The following is a 17793-nucleotide window of genomic DNA, read 5'->3' on the forward strand; positions in this document are numbered from 1 at the left end:
TGCAGTTATAGCAACATAAAATGGACTGAGACAGAGGTGCTGCTGTCTGTTCTCCGTGTGCCTACTGTAACCTCTTCCTGCTGAGTCCTGCTGATGCAGAGGACCCACATGACTAGGCTTTACTGTGAGCTTCCAAAATGCCAGATAATGCACAGAGAGGATATTCAAGATGTATCTTTGGCCCAGAACCAGCAAATGCTGGGTAGCTCAAGGGAAGGGAGGACTGCAGAGAGCTACATGATGTTTCTTGAGAGTGGAGGCCCTTCCCACAAGGCTGAGTTACAGTCTGCATTCTCCTGTAACATTCTTGGGGAATGATCCCTTAGACAAGCAGCCTTTTCCCACTATCCTCCCTGTTTTTTAGGTGAGGTGGCCACAGAGTCCCAGGCCCCACCCACGTGAGAATCCCTTATCTCCCCATTGTGGCACTCAGGAACCTAAGGCATGAGAACCCCAGGGATTCTCCAGAACTCTCAGAAGGGGCATGCCTATCCACTGTGGGGGTTGGGGGGTGGGGCTGCCAATAGTAACATCTGCCATCACAAGGGATGAGCCAGGTTGAAAAGGAAGCCGAGAGAGGGAAGAAGGTTCCAGAGGGATCCAGACAACTTCATCAACACTTCTTGGTGATGTAAGCCAATAACTCCCTCTTTTTGTTGAAGGCCATTTGGGCTGGGTGTCTATCATTTATAACCAACAGTCCAGATGGATGGTTTTATTGTGGGGTACAGGAAGACCCTGTCCGAGATGCCAAGGAAACTCTTACAACTCGTCCCCTGAGCTGAGGACTGTCACTCATTGCTGGCCCACAGCCTTTCCCTCCCAGTCCTGAACACGTGAGCACTTGTGCTGCAGATGGTGCAGGGATCCTGTGGCCTGCCCCGCGGAGTGGCCCTTACCTGCATGTTGTTCCATGCAGCCTCACCGCGGCCCCAGATGCAGCTCTCCAGCCTCAGTGGGGAGCCCAGCGCACCGTGCTTCGTGTCTGCACACAGCCCCGTGCCCACGTTGCGAATCTGAGGGAAAAAGGGAAGGAGTGGACCAGTGAGGTACCCATAGAGGGGACCCAAGGCAGAGGCAGACTGGCTTAGTTCTGAGTGGTCTTAATGAAGCTCACCCTGGGCTGCTGGCAGTGCCTAGCAGCTCAGTAAGAGATGCTCATCTGCAGAGGAAGCTGCTCGCACTGCTGAGCTCCAACCACACAGTCACGGTCAGGGAGTGGCCTGCGGTTAGAAGCTGCTAGAAGGACACCCTGGCCCGATCCCAGAGAATTTGATCCAAGAGGCCCAGGGGTTGAATTCTACCCCCATCCCAGGAGATTCCAGTATAGGTAGTCCAGGACCACGCCCCAGAAACCCCAAGAACAGGACACAGAATCTTTGCCATAGGTCTTAAATTCTCTGCCTTTTAGAGCAGGTGAATGGCAAGAGGTGACTGGAGTCTACTCCCAGCCCCGGTCCAAAGAACAGCAGAGGTCTGTCTCCCTCAACCATTAAGACAGGTGGGCTGGGCTGGGCGTCTGAAGTCCTTGGACACTCACTTGCTGCAGGCAGGCCGCTTGTGTTAGTGCTGCTCTCAGGTCACACAGCTCCCACCTCACCGCTGTCACTCCTGTGTGTCAAGGGGTGGGGAGATGTGGCAGCTACAAAAATGCCCCACTTTCACTTTCTTTTGCGGGGAGTCTAGCAGCCCCACTATTGTGTTCTAAGCCCTCCACTGTGTCTTCCTGTGGGCTGCTCCCAGCTCAGGACTGAGCCAGACAGTGATGCCATGGCAGGTCCACTCCTGTGAGGTGCTGGACTCCTCTGGTAGGTGATTTGGCTCGAGGACTCCATAATAATCTGGCTGAAACTCCCTCAGCCATATTGTGATCTAGGACTCTTCTACCCAAACCCTCCTTCCTTCCTTCTCCCCTTTACAAATGTCAGACCAGCTGACCGTGGGCTGCTGGCTCTCCCAGTCCCCCTCACTTTTCCTCTCAGGGGTTCCCACATGTTATCTGCTTCTTGAAGGACTTGAACTAATGCAGGAGAAAAATCCAGTAACTAGGTTAAGAACCAAAGAGCTCAGGGGGAGTCAACCTGGTGCCTCCCTTAGAATACTGGTGGCGGTGTTGGGGTGGGGCTGGCTGCTTGGCTTATCAGGAAGGTCTCTCTAATTAGCTGTGTGGCTTTGAGCAAGTCCTCCCTGGTGCTTCTGCCAGCCCAGCATCAGCTCTCCTTCCTCTGGTAATAATTCTCTGCTTTTCTGTGGGCAACTGTTCCCCCCACCTGAAGCCAGTCTCCGCACTCTCCTACCCTTCCTACCCTTGCTTTCCCCTTGCCTAATGGCCTCAGTGATTGGTACAGGATCCAAGGATAAGACTTGATTCCTGCACTTTGCTGGCTTGATCGGGAAAGGGGCATTCATTTTCTGCTGGGTTGGCCAAGCTAGGAGTGTGTCAGTCTGAAGCTTCTGGAAGTCACCCTGCTACCTTCAGCATGAGGCCCACATAAAAGGAAGCCAGGCTAAGCAGGAGAAAAAGAGACGGACATCACTGGAGACCCTAGATCCAGGTCATCTGATTCCGCAGTTACATCAGGCTTCCATGAGTCAGGAAATTTCCCTTTAGTACTTGAAGCTGGCTTTCTGAAAGTGACCCAGCTCTCAAGCTCTCCCTCTTCCAAGCCCCAATATGTCCATCCATCAATGAGTAGGTGCTCCTGCCTGGGGAACCCAGGATGGATGATGGTGGTGGCATGTGGTCCACCTGGTGCGACTGGTCTGTGTCCTCCAGCAGAGGTTTGACAGACTGCCACTTGGACAGCAGCGCAGGCCCCACACACAGGAGCCTGTGCTGGGCTTAAAGCTTTGCAGAGGCTGTTTCAAAACTCTTAATCATTTTGTGTTTGATTTTGTAATGTAAACTAGATCTGGGGGGACACTGGAGCATCAGCACAAGCTGAGGGCACATGCTGTGACAATGCTTGCATCTCTTTTCTGCCCTGTTTGCTTGTAGCATCTGTGATGCCCGTGAACTTGAAGCTACGGTGGACCTGAGATGGGCAAGACTCTGAGCTTGTGAGTTCTGCCTGTGACTAAGTGGAGGTGCTGGCTCTCCAAGTTCCCCGAAAAGGGGATCTTGCTACGTGTGCACCAAGGGCATTAGCATTCTCAGCCAAGCAGGGATGGAGTCCTGTCCCGCCCCCTCCTGCTGGCTCCACTGCCCTGTGTTGGCCAGCTGCTCCCAGGATCACCAGTAAGTAAAAGGCAGTGTTGGTAGAACACAGTTACCCAGAGGTGAGGTTTTTATACAGTGATGCCTCTCTTCTGCTAGGAAAGATCTAGGCACGTAGGAGGATGGAATACAGATCTTGTCACTTTACCCATCCCGAATATGAGCTGTGTGTTCTTCGTTTGCATTTAAAACTGTCTCTGTTGGCTGTGGCAGAGCATATGCAAGGCTCTGGGTTCTCTCCCCAGCACTGAAAACCCAACCAACCCCCACACGCCACTCCGCTGGGAAAAAACCCATAAAAACAAAAACAAAAAACCCACAAAAAATGAAAACAAACAAACCAGAAACAACCCCCCCCCACCAAAACACCACCACCATCACCACCACTAACAAAAAATCTGCACTGGATGATATAAAGACGAAAGGCGAAATTCATACTAATAAAGTTTTTTGTTTTGTTTTGGTACAGGGATTGAACACAGGGGCGCTTAAGCACTGAGCCACATCCCCAGCCTTTTTTTTTTTTTTTTAATTTTGAGATAGGATCTTGCTGAGTTGCTCAGGGCTTTGCTAAATTGTTGAGGCTGGCCTTGAACTTGCGATCCTCCTGCTTCAGCCTTACTGAGTAGCTGGGATTAAAAGCATGTGCCATCACACCTAGCTTAATTAAAGCTTAATTTTCCTATACTGAGAACTCTAAATAGCAAAACAAAACAAAACAAAACACAAAGACAACAATAACAACTACAAGAAACAAGGACAAATCTAAAGAGAACAGGAAAGAAGAGTTTTATATTTCTACTTTTCCCAGCACGGTTTTCCTGTACTGGGTCTGAGGTTTTGCAATTTATGTAGCCCCCCACACTCACCTCCCCCCAAGCGGCAGCCGGGGGCTCCACAGGCGGGTAGAATTTGGGCAAGTCCCAGGCGATCTTGGTCATAAACCACCTGAAGCTCTTGCAGTTAAGGGCGCTGCGGAGCTTCTTCTGAGCAGCCACGTCCCCAGCCGAGAGGTGGCGGTACTCGGGCCGGCGCTGGTAAATGTACTCGGCGTACTCGTCCATCCACACCTCGGCCACGCGCTTCAGGTTCTGCGGACAGAGGCAGGGGGAAGCCTCAGGCTCGCAGCAGAGCACGGGCCGGGGGTGGGGGTGCAACGGTTCCCGGGGGGGCGGGGGGTCGAGATCCACCGTTCTTATTTGTGTCCATCAGAGATCCCAGCTCTACCACGGTTTTAGGTCTTCTATACAGTCAGGGAACACACTGAGCTACAGTTCCATCCTACATACATGGAAGTGGTCCTGGAAGACTTGTCTGGTGACCGTGTAGCGTCTTAGTTGTGTGAGTACACTCTATAACGTTCGTACAAGGATGAAAGCCTAATGGTGCCGTTTCTCAGAGTATATCTGTCAAGCCATGTGCAACTTTATTGCTAATTATTATTTATGCATGTTTTAAGGATTTTTTTTTGGGAGGGTACTGGGGATTGAACCCAAGGGTGCTCAACTACTGAGCCTCATCCCCACCCCTTAAAAAATTTTTATTTAGAGATAGGGTCTCGCTGAGTTGCTTAGGGCCTCACTAAGTTACTGAGGCTGGCTTTGAACTCCAGATCCTCCTGCCTCATCCTTCTAAACTGCTGGGATTGCCGGCATGCACCACTGTGCCTGGCTATGTTTAAGACTTTACGGTTGGATGATACACTGCTGTTGTTTTGCCTGCTCATCTTCCATACCCTACTATTGTATTGATAACACCAACTTTCCTTTGGGGAGCTTCCCTTGCTTCACTGCCATTTCTCCTGGCTGGAAGAAATGCCCATCACCCAGTCTGGCTAATGTGAATACAGACATTCCTGGATACAGGGATTAGTCCAAGTGAGCATGTGACCTAAGCCAAGCCAATCAGAACCAATAGGCATTAACTTTGGAATTTTTGCAAGAATTATTGGGAAGAATTGTTCTGTTTCTGCTTGGATTATTGGGTAAGATGCCAGCCAGGTCTGCTGGGCCATGTGGCAACCACATAAGCAAAGCTTATCCAAGGAGAAAGTCAACTTGGAATGAGGCAGAGCTGAGAGTAGATCAAGGAGCATAGTCCTTCTTGTAGAATTAATCCAGTCACACCTGAAGCCCATACTACCAGAGAACCTTCCAGTTCCATGAGCCATTTCATCTGCCCCCCTCTCCTTTATTGGTACTAGGGATTGAACTCAGGGGTGCCCTACTATTGAGCTACACCCCCAGCCCCTTTTAAATTTTTTATTTTGAGATAGGGTCTTGCTAAATTGCGGAGGCTGACTTTGAATTTACCATCTCCTGTCTCAGCCTCAGTGGTTGCGGTCATAGATGTGCACCACAGTGCCCAGCCATTAAATCCCCTTTCTGTTGAAACAAATTGGTTTCTATCATCTTAGCTAAAAGAGTCCTGTCCAAGTTACATGGTAAAAATAAATTATAATTGGCAACTAAAAGGTATAATCCCATCAGCTATAATCAGCAGCTAGAATTTCTAATAATCCTTTGAGGTTTGGAGGTTGCACCTATAGTTATTAGGATGGGATAATGGACAAAATGGACAAAAAGGAACAGAAAAACCCTACTGACAACCCCAGACCTGGAGACAGAGGGAAGGAATTCTTGTGTGTAACTGTGATGAGAATCCTTTATTCCAGTTGCTGTGCAGAGAGTCACTTCAGTGAGAATTGATAGCCAACATTTGAGGGTTTGGGGACATTCCCTGCCCCAGGACACTGAGCTCTAGCCCTCTGGTGTTGCCAGGACTCGTATTCCCCACCTTTCCCCAAGCTTTATCTCTGTCATAAGGTTTTTTACCTACTGCAATCCAAATTTTCCTTTGAAGGGTAAAGCAAGAGTTAGCACTTTAGGCTGTTACAGTTATTCACACCTAAGTTCACACCTACGTGTGAAGGACTACTCTAGGAACAGAAGGAAGGCTCGGTGGGCAAAATGTTCAAATGCTTTCCATAAAGCACTGGATAGTCAATATTTTAGGCTTTGCAGACCAGATGATCTTAACTCTGATGCAGCTATAAAGCTACCAGAGGCCCTTTGTCAATGATTGGGTCTGTCTGTGTACCAATAAAACTTTATGGACAATGACATTTGATTTTCATGTGTCCCAACTTATTCTTCTTTTGAGTCCCACACCCCTCACCATGTAAAAAAAGCATTCTTATCTAGTGAGCCATACAAAACCAGTTTGCTGACTCCTGAGTTAAGGGAGAAGGGCACCGACATAAGGAAGGCCATACACACAGACGAAGTCACCAGCTTCCCAATTTTGCTGGCTCCAGTTTGGGACCAGGAAACCACTGCATTCCCTTGCAGCCACCTAGCTCTTCCTGAGAGTTGAAGTGGGCTGGAATAACAGCTCAGGTACAGGGTTTCCCACCAGGCCCCATGCACGGCAAAGGCTGTGTTTAATTAAAAAGCAGCCTACTGGATGTTGAAGCCCTAACAGAGCCTGAACACCTGAACAGTCTAAAATGCCTCCTGTTTCTAGTTTGCTCACCCAAGTCCTTTGGCTATTTTCTATTTAAATCAGAAATGCTATTGCAGTTTTTAGACATGGCTTAATAAGCCATTTCTCCCAGATCTTGATTTTTTGTACAACTCAAGAACTGTACTGAACCCAAGGAAAGGACTTCACATTAATTTTTTTTGGCATGTCCCTTGTTGGAGTCATGTAAAGGACCGTAGACTGTCATGGAATTCATCTGCCTCATAGCCTGCTCCCCGACCCTTCTTAGTCCTGAGTTCCTCCTTGTCTTTAGCCCAACCACACTTCTTGTGCTTGTAGTACAGAGATTTGCCTGCCCTTGGAATCAGTTTCTATTTTTGTTGCATCAAATTTGAAAGAGTTTCTGCTGTGGCATCCCCTAGGATGCTTTCTCAGGGGTAGAGTCAAGAAGGAGTTTAGCAAATTTACTGAAGGAAGAAAGACTGGCTACTTGTTCTAGAGGCCGGCAAGCTCCCAACAGCTCGTCTTTCCTAACCTGCTGCCACCTCACTGCTCTTTGACTTTCTGGGGCCAGCAAAACCTGTCCCTCCTCCTGGCTTGATTAGGGTTAGGAATCTCTACTTGGCATTAGTAAATGATATTCTAGTACTCTCCAAGGCTTAGAACTTGGTTGTTGAAACACACAGCAAACATTTGATGTATCTGCAACTAAATGGGGGCAGTGAGGCACTATAATAAAAGGTTGTGCTTGACTCAGGCATCTCTGTGGTCCTGCAAACTTACACACAACCAGACTGGACAGTTGCAGGACTAGTGGGGAGGGGCTTAGAAGGAGGCATGGGGCACCACCCAGACGGTTTAAAGTCAAACGCAGGATACTGAGTCAGTACAGGTGGCTAAAAGAAGTTAAAATGTGAGGCCTGGCTCAGATCTGCCCACACCAGTCTGCTCAGGACCCAGGCTCATATTAGGCCCAGGTCCATCCTGCCACCAGAACACACCTGCTGGAGCCCAGCATCCGGCACAGGACCACCCCTTTCCAACCAGCAGACTATAGTGGGAGGTCAGGCCTGGACCAGATCTGCTCTGACTAGAGTGGGACCCAGGTCCAGCATAGGTCCAAGTTCATCTCCCACCACCTGGGAGCCCAAGCCTAACCCACTTCCATCTTGGAACACTGCAGTCATCACTATAGCCCTCCCCATGCAGTGGCCTCTACCTTTTTGACAACAGACAGGGCCTACAAGCAGCTGCATCTCAGAGCAGGAATTCCAAAGACAGTGTGAGGCCCATCCTTTCAGCCCCATCTCTGTAAGACATTGCATCCATCTTGGGGCACCTCCACTATTATCTCGAGTTACCTCAGCTATTGCCATCATCACCTTTAGTTGCAGTAGCATACATTGAGGGACACCAGCAGGGTCTGGAAGCCCAGCATCAAAGTGAGGTACAGACAATCTGCAGGGGTACTACAAGAATATAGGATAGAAACAGTAATATCTCAGATCCACACTATAAGAAAGGAAGACACACAGATAACTTGAAAAACCAACCAGGATACTATAATAACAGAACCCATGAACAGTGGAGTTGATGAAATGTCAGAGAAGGAGTTCAGAAGTTTCATAATTAAAATGATCTTTGAATTAAAGAATGACCTAAATGAGCAATACCAGGCAAAATCTGTTCACTCCAACAAAGAGATAAGAGAGAAAATACAGGTAGCAAAAGATTACTTCAAGAAAGAGATTGAGACTCTAAAAAAAAGTCAGAAATCATTGAAATGAAGGATATAATAAACCAAATAAAAAACTTAATAGAAAGAATAATCAATAGACTAGATCACTTGGAAGAAAGAATGTTTAATAATGAAGACAAAGTATACAATCTAGAAAATAAAGTTGAACACATGATGAAGATAAAAACCATGAACAGGACATCCAAGAATTATGGGACAGCATCAAAAGACCAAATCTAAGAGTTATTGGGGTAGAAAAGGCACAGAGTTTCAAACCCAAGGAATGCACAATCTCTTCAATGAGATAATATCAGAAAATTTCCCAAGCATGAAGAATGAATTGGAAAACCAAATACAAGAGACTTACAGGACACCAAATGAACAAAATTACAACAGATCTACACCAAGGCACATTAAAATGAAAATGCCTCGCATACAGAATAAGGATAGAAACTTAAGAGCCACAAGAGAGAGGAATCAGATCACATATAGGGGGACACCAATTCATATCTCAGCAGATTTTTCAACCCAGACCCTCAAAGCCAGGAGATCATGGAACAACATATACCAAACTCTGAAAGAAAATGGATGCCAACCAAGAATCTTATATCCAGCAAAATTAAGCTTTAGATTTAATGATGAAATAAAAACCTTCCGTGATAAACAAAAGTTAAAAGAATTTACAACTAGAAAGCCTGCACTACAGAACATCCTCAGCAAAGTATTCTATGAAGAGGAAATGAAAAACAATGATGAAAATCAGCAGAGGGAGGGATTACACTAAAGGAAAATCTAATCGGAGGAGAAACCAAGTCACATTAAATACCAAAAATAAACAAAAATACCTGGGAATACAAATCATGTCTCAATAATAACCTGAATGTTAATGGCCTAAACTCACCAATCAAAAGACATAGACTAGCAGATTGGATTAAAAACAAAACAAAAACAAAAACAACCAACAATATGCTATCTCCAAGAGACTCATCTCATAGGAAAAGACATCCACAGACTGAAGATGAAAGGTTGGAAAAAATCATACCACTCACATGGACTGTAGGAAGCAAGCAGGGGTCTCCATCCTCATATCAAATAACATTAGATTTCAAGCTAAAATCAATCAAAAGGGATAAAGAAGGACACTACATACTGCTCAAGGTAACCATACACCAACAAGATTTAACAATTATAAATATATATGCCCCAAACAATGGAGCAGCTATGTTCATCAAACAAACTATTCTCAAGTTCAAGAGTCAAATAGACCACAACACAATAATTCTGGGTGACTTTAACACACCTCTTTCACCACTGGATAGATCTTCCAAACAAAAGTTAAACAAAGAAACTATAGAACCCAATAATACAATCAATAACTTAGACTTAACTGACATATATAGAATATTTCATCCTTCAACAAGTGAATACACTTTCTTCTCAGCAGCATATGGATCCTTATCTTAAGAGACCATATAATATGTCACAAAGCAATTCTTATCAAACAAAAAAGTAGAATACTACCCTGCATTCTATCAGATGAAATGAAATTAGAAATCAATGATAAAATAAGAAATCTTATAACCAGAAAAATTAAGCTTATTATTTATTTTCCAACACCTGGAGACTAAATAATATGCTACTGAACAAACAAGGGGTTGCAGAAGACTTCAAGGAGGAGATTAAAAAAATTTTAGAGGTGAATGAGAACACTGATACAACATATTGAAATCTCTGGGACACTATGAAATCAGTTCTAAGAGGAAAGTTCATTGTGTGGAGTTCATTACTTAATAGAAGAAAAAGTCAACAAATAAATGACTTAACATTACATCTCAAAGCCCTAGAAAAAGAAGAACAAATCTACACCAAAATCAGTAGAAGACAGGAAATAATTAAAATCAGAGCTGAAATCAATGAAACTGAAACAAAAGAAACAATTGAAAACATTGACAGAACAAAAAGTTGATTCTTTGAAAAAATAAATAAAATTGACAGACACTTAGCCATGCTAATGGAGAGAAGGAGAGAGAAAACTCAAATCACTAATATACATAATGAAAAAGGAAATATCACAACAGAACCACAGAAATACAGAAGATAATTAGATATTATTTTGAAAACTTGTACTCCAATAAGATAGAAAATTTCAAAGACATTGACAAATTTCTAGAGTCATATGATTGATCCAAATTGAATCAGGATGACATACACAATTTAAACAGATCAATTTCAAGTGACAAAATAGAAGACGCCATCAGAAGTCTACCAACCAAGAAAAGCCCAGTACTGGATGGATACACAGCCGAGTTCTACAAGACCTTTAAAGAAGAACTAACTCTCTAATTTATTTCAGAAAATAGAAAAAGAGGCAGCACTTCCAAACTCATTCTATGAGGCCAATATCACCCTGATCCCCAAACCAGGCAAAGACCAATCAAAAAAAGAAAACTTCAGACCAATATCTCTAATAAACATAGATGCAAAAATTCTCAATAAAATTCTGACAAATCAAATACAAAAACAAAAAGATAGTACACCATGATCAAGTCGGATTCATTCCAGGGATGCAAGGTTAGTTCAACATATGAAAATCAATAAATATAATTCATCACATCAATAGACTTTAAAGATAAGAATCATATGATCATCTCAATAGACACAGAAAAAGCATTTGGCAAAATACAGCACCCCTTCATGTTCAAAACACTAGAAAAATTAGGGATAACAGGAGCATATCTCAACATCATAAAGGCTATCTATGTTAAGCCCCAGGCCAACATCATTCTAAATGGAGAAAAACTGAAAGCATTCCCTCTAAAAACTGGAACAAGACAGGGATGCCCTCTTCCACCACTTCTATTTAACATAGTTCTTAAAACACTGGCCAGAGCAATTAGACAGATGAAAGAAATTAAAGAGATACACATAGGAAAAGAAGAATTCAAATTGGCACTATTTGCTGATAATATGATTTGATACCTAGAAGACCCAAAGAGTTCCACCAGAAAACTTCTAGAATTAGTAAATAAATTCAGCAATGTAGCAGGATATAAAATCAACACCCATAAATCAAATGTATTTCTGTATATCAGTGACAAATCCTCAGAAAGGGAAATGAGGAAAAGTACCCCATTTATGATAGCCTCAAAACAAAACAAAACAAAACAACAACAACAACAAAAAAACACCTCAGGAATTAACTTAATGAAAGAGGTGAAAGATCCATGTAATGAAAACTACAGAATCCTAAAGAAAGAAATCAAAGAAGACCTTAGAAGATGGAAAGATCTCCCTTGTTCTTGAGTAGGCAGAATTAATATTATCAAAATGACCATACTACCAAAAGCACTAAACAGAGTTAATGCAATTCTGATCAAAATCCCTCTGATCAAAATTTCCTCATAGAAATAGAAAAAGCAGTCAGGAAATTCATCTGGAAAAATAAGAGACCCAGAATAGCTAAAGCAATCCTTAGCAGGAAGAGTGAAGCAGGTGGCATCACTATACCAGACCTTAAACTATACTACAGAGCAATAATAACAAATACAGTATGGTATTGGCACCAAAACAGACTGGTAGATCAATGGTACAGAATAGAAGACACAGAGACTAATTCACAGAATTATAATTATCTTATATAAGACAAAGGTGTCAAGAGCATGCATTGGAGAAAAGACAGCCTCTTCAACAAATGGTGCTGGGAAAACTGGAAAGCCATATGTAACAAACTGAAATTAAACCCCTATCTCTCATCAAACACAAAACTCAACTCAAAATGGATCATGCATCTAGGAATAAAACCAGAGACTCTGCGTCTAATAGAAGAAAAAGTAGGCCCTACTCTCCATCATGTGGGATTAGGCCCCAACTTCCTTAATAAAACTCCTTTGGTGCAAGAATTAAAATCAAGAATCAATAAGTGGGATGGATTCAAACTAAAAAGCTTCTTCTCAGCAAAAGAAACATTCTGTGAGTTGAACAGAGAGCCTACATCTTGGGAGCAAATTTTTACCCCTCACACATCAGATAGAGCACTAATCTCTAGGGTATATAAAGAACTCAAAAAGTTAAGCACCACGCCCCCCCCCAAAAAAAAAAAAACAAAAAAAAAACAACCAAAACCAAAACCAAAACAAATAACCCAATCAATAAATGGGCCAAGGACCTGAACAGACACTTCTCAGAAGATGATATATAATCAATCAACAAATCATCACTATCAATTAGAGAAATGCAAATCAAAACTACTCTAAGGGCTGGGGATGTGGCTCAAGCGGTAATGCACTCGCCTGGCATGCGCGGGGCACTGGGTTCGATCCTCAGCACCACATAAAATAAAATAAAGATGTTGTGTCCACCGAAAACTGAAAAATAAATATTAAAAAATTCTCTCTCCTCTCTCTCTCTCTAAACAAACAAACAAACAAAAAAACTACTCTAAGATTTCATCTCACTCCACTCAGAATGGCAGCTATTATGAAGACAAACAACAATAAGTGTTGGTGAGGATGTGGGGAAAAAGGTACACTCATACATTGCTGTTGGGACTGCAAATTGGTGCAGCCAATATGGAAAATAGTATGGAGATTCCTTGGAAAATTGGGAATGGAACTGCCATTTGACCCGGCTATCCCTCTCCTCAGTCTATACCCAAAGGACTTAAAAACATTCACAATAGCTAAACTGTGGAATCAACCTTGATGGCCTTCATAGATGAATGGATAAAAAAAATGTGGCATATATAAACAATGGACTATTACACAGCAATAAAAGAGAATAAAATCATGGTATTTGCAGATAAATGGATGGAGTTAGAGGAGAAAATGCTAAGTGAAGTAAGCCAATCCCAAAAAACCAAATGCTGAATGTTTTCTCTGATTTAAGGAGGCTGATTCATAATGGGGTAGGGAGAAGGAGCAAGGGAGGAATAGATGAACTCTAGATAGGGCAGAGGGGTGGGAGGGGAAAGGAGGGGCATGGGGTTATGAATGATGGTGGAATGCGATGAACATCATTATCCAAGGTACATGTATGAAGATACGAATTGGTGTGAGTACACTTTGTATATAACCAGAGATATGAAAAATTTCTGCTCTTTATGTGTAATATGAATTGTAATACATTCTGCTGTCATATATAAATAAAAAATTAATTAAAAAAAAGAAGTTAAAATGCCTAAACCCAGAACTCAGATAAGACATTGAGATATAGCTTTAGCCTTAACTGTTGATACTGATGCTGGCACTAACATTGACACCAACAGTAGCAGTCACAGTTTTAGGAACCATCGCTATGTGCCAGGCACCTGTCAGACTTAAACAGGTTTGGATTCTTGCTCGTATTAGTGTTTCACTTTTTTCATCTCTAAAGTGGAGATTAAAAACCAGGTAGAATGGAGGTTTGGAAGATGCTTTGCAAGATGACTGGTTTGAAGGAAGTTTTTTTTTTTTTTCCTTAATAAAAGAAAGTGTTACTGCAACTAGCTACTACACATTGCATTCATTTGTTGTTCAATGAGGAGATGGTAGTATCTTTCTCACGGGGCCTTTTAAAAGACAGTTCTGGATAGGAAAAGGATGCTTTGGGGTTGGTCCTGCTCAGGGATTGGCGCAGCCGGCATCCTTAGGGAAGGCTTCCATGAAGTAAGTGATTTGTGCCTCCCAGGGCTGGATTTATAACCCAAGCCCCTAGCACCCAATGAGGCTGTGGAAAGCGCTGAAGGCTCGGGAGGCTGTGGTTAGAAACTTCTAGCACTAGAGGGCACTGCCGGCTCTCCTTTCTCTCCACGCCAGCCCCAAAGCAGCCTGGCGCGTCCAGAGCTCAGCTCCCAGCCTGTGTCCTTTGAGCCTCTGTTTTCCTTACAAGTCACTGGACAAGGACTCTGGGTGACAGGGAGGAGGAAGGAGGTTGCAGCCTGGCCAGAAGGAGGCGGCGTTGGGTGAAGCTGGACGGGTTCACACGGGTCTCTTGGCTTTGGGGCTCCGCGGAGGCTCACCCCCAAACCTCCCGCGGTTCTTTGCATTCCGGGGACCTTCCCTCCTTTCTCTTTTGTGGTCGCCTTAATTTGTGCTTTGCCCAAGACATTTAATACCGCTCCTCCCCTCTCCCCCCAATCTGTCGAGCATTTCCATTTGCAGCCAGTGGCCAATTTAATTCAAGCAACGATTGATACAAACCGTTTTAGGACAGTGAAATAGCCTGGCACATAGACTTTGGCAATGGGACTGGGAAGAGCGGGAAGAAGAGAAAGGTATCTGTTAGCCCCCCGCCCCCCCCCCCCCACAATGGGGTCTTTTAAACTCTGTCTTAGGTTTCCCAGAACGCAGCACACCAACTGTATTAGTATTTATCATGTTTCTTTAAATCACCTGTGATCTAACTTCACACTTTCCATTTTATCCCTAATATTTGTGAAGTCACAAGTTTGCTACCGCAATACACATTAATTTTTAATCCACATCAACTTAAACACATGAAAATAAAAATGTTCCTATGCCTAACACCTAAGATAATTTTATGTGTCACACTTTGGGACACTGTATCATCTCCTTAATTTTCCTGACAAGGCTGAAAGTTAAAAGGAATTAGCTCCCTTTAACAAAGAGGGAAACATAGGTTCAGAGGAGTTAAGCAATCCGCCTGACGTCACACAGCCTTTAAGTGGGTAAGCAGGGCTTTAAGTAAGTTCTTTTAAATGGAACTCTGCCTGGAGAATGGGGGGCACAGCCTCAGTCCTAGTGATCACTTAGTCTGGGGTACTAAGGTGCCTCAGGGCTGTTGGTCAACGTAAACCTACCCCTGCAACTCCCACCCCCAGGAAAACCACCATCTTACCCGGGCCAGGCTGACTCCAGCAGGGACCTTGTAGGGTACATACTTCCTATAGATATGTCCCACCCTGGAGCAGGGGATGTCCTCCATGCGGCCCCCACACATCCACACCTGCAGGGTGAGAGGGAGAAAAAAGATCATGCTTCTGCCTCAATTCACTGTCCCTTCAAAGGCTAACACCTATCAGTGTGTTCAAAGACAGCATCAGCCCGAGGGTCTGCCACAGCCCCATCACAGAGGGAGTGACATGGGCAAACACAATCATAGCAACAGCAGTAAAGACAGCCGACGGCTTAGACACTAGGCAGGGGGCCATTTTACAGATGCAGAAACTGAGGCTTGGAGGAGCTAAGAGATACATCTGTTTGGGGCAGTGGTAGAGTGTTTGCCTAGCATGTGTGTGGCCCTGGGTTCAATCTTGGCATGGGGTGGAGGAAAGAGATCCATGTAGGGACAGCTGAGTCTCCCATCAACCAGGCCCAAGTGCCAGTCACACCAGTGTGCCATCTTAGAAGTGGATGTTCCAGTCCTAGTGAAGCCTGCAGTTGACAGTGGCCCTGGCTTATTTCCTGAGGTGGTACCATGCTACCACCTCATGGTAGACCTGAGCCAGAACTATCCAGCAAGGCCACTCCCCAACTCCAGACCAAAAGCAACTAGGAGACAGTAACGGTTCTCTGTGTTAAGATGCACGTCTAGAGTAATGCTGTCTGGTGGCAGCAGGCAGGCAACACGAGGACAGTTTCTCATGACAATGTGTGCTACTGGATGGCAAAGCAAGGCGGTGACTGTGGGGTAGAGAAGTTCACGGAGGGTGCAGGCCTGCGGTGGTGAAGGCTTCAGAGGCTCTGGTGACAGTCATCTAGATTTGAAGCCTTCATGGCTTTTGGGAGGGGAGGCTGTGGCCATGGTGAGACTGGCTGGATCTGGGCAGACGTGGAGACATCCACAACCCTAATTCTGTGCAAAAGAGCCCCCTTTAAAGCTTGAACTGCTTGAGGGGGCATTGGGGGTTGGGCCTCTGTCCCGATGAGTCTGGGACTTAGCGGGGCTGTTCTGCCAGTGGTTCACGTATAAGGGGCTTTCTGCTACTTCCTGCTGTCTCCATCCCCAGCTCAGATGTACCCAGCCCCATGCAGAGGGGTCTGCATGGAGCAGCATTAGTCGAAGATGCTGCCTAGAGGGACGCAATTACTTTCTGATCTTGGGGGAGGAAAAAAAAATTGAGCAAGTCAATAGAACAGAACATTGGCTTCAAGATAATGGGCTCCTGATGGTAGATTAATGTCAAGGCCAAGCCAAGAAGTTTATTTTCAAAGCCGGAGATATTGATCAGGTGCCAGGATCCCATAACAATAACTCTTCCCTTGTACAAGAGATTGATGTGGAAGTGTCCCTTTGTCTGGTGGATACTGCCGGGTCGCTGCTGGGCTGCCTTCTGCCTCTTGGTGGTAGAGCGGGCTGAGCAGGAGGGGGACTTGATTTTTGACTGTCTCTTGGGCAGTTGAGTGGGCTGGCGTCCACTTCCTTGGCTCCATATTAAGCTTGCATTAGCTAACGAGGCTGCGTCTCCAGCTCTGTCTGGTAGGGGAGTTTTTGTACCAACGGGTGATCCATTTTCAAAGCCTCTTTGCCAAGACCTCTGGATCCCTTGGCCCTGACCACACTGACCATCAGCCTGGAGGTTCCTGAGGAACCAGGGTGACCTTGATCTGCCTAAAGGTTTCAGGCATCCAACATGTTCTCAGGTTCCACAGATGCATGGAGCCCAGGGGGAGTCCTGGCTTCCGGTGCTGGGTTTATGCCATGGCTCCCTTGCTCAGGACACAATGCACTGGGGCAGACTCAATGAAAAGGCCCTCTAGAGAGATAGACAGTTGTTCATCTAAATCTGCTCCCCCACCCTGAGTCCTTTGGGAGCACTCCAGCGCAGGCCACCCACAGTATCTCATACACAGATGTCAACATGGTGGCGTTTGCTGTCTCACTCCACCCATCTCTTGCCCACCACACTCCTCCCTCTGACAGCCCGGCTCATGCCATAGACTTCTCCCTCTGCCTGATGTGGGCACCGTCCTTTATGGGCACACACAGTGCCTGCACTTGGCCTCCGTCGTTTTTTATTGGGGGTGCAATCTTAATTATCCACATAGTGACCCCTCAGATCTGATCCCCCTTTAAATTGGCATGTGTCGTTTTTCCCTATCCTGCACACCTTCTTTGTTCTGGGGACTGTCCCCTCGACTGTTCTGTTTGGGGCCCTGGGACCAGGGGGCCAGCTGCAGGGCTCAGCCTTGTGGGCTCTGAAGTAGGCGTAAGGCAGAGCAATGTGAGGATGGAACCCAGGGGTGCGTAACCCTGAGCCACATCCCCAGCCCCTTTTTATTTTGTATTTTGAGACTGGGTCTCACTAAGTTGCTGAGGGCCTCTAGGCTGGTAAGGCTGGCCTCAAACTTGTCTTAGCCTCCCAGGTGGCTGGGATCTCAGGTGTGTATCACTATACCCAGCTGTGATAGAGCACTTT

At 45.1% G+C, this 17793-nt stretch overlaps 1 protein-coding gene across 1 annotated transcript in view; it reads right to left on the reverse strand.

Annotated features, from left to right (window-relative positions):
• Positions 1–17793, reverse strand: part of Galnt10 (polypeptide N-acetylgalactosaminyltransferase 10) — a 236241-nt gene that overhangs the window by 9181 nt on the left and 209267 nt on the right. The window contains exons 8-10 of the mRNA XM_048782909.1: positions 15273–15380; positions 4087–4308; positions 900–1016 (exon numbers count right to left, since the gene is read on the reverse strand). Coding sequence (XP_048638866.1) covers positions 900–1016; positions 4087–4308; positions 15273–15380 — 447 coding nt within the window. The remainder of the gene's footprint in view (positions 1–899; positions 1017–4086; positions 4309–15272; positions 15381–17793) is intronic.

The sequence above is a fragment of the Marmota marmota genome, unplaced genomic scaffold (assembly GCF_001458135.2).
Source record: "Marmota marmota marmota unplaced genomic scaffold, marMar, whole genome shotgun sequence".
NCBI lineage: Eukaryota > Metazoa > Chordata > Mammalia > Rodentia > Sciuridae > Marmota > Marmota marmota.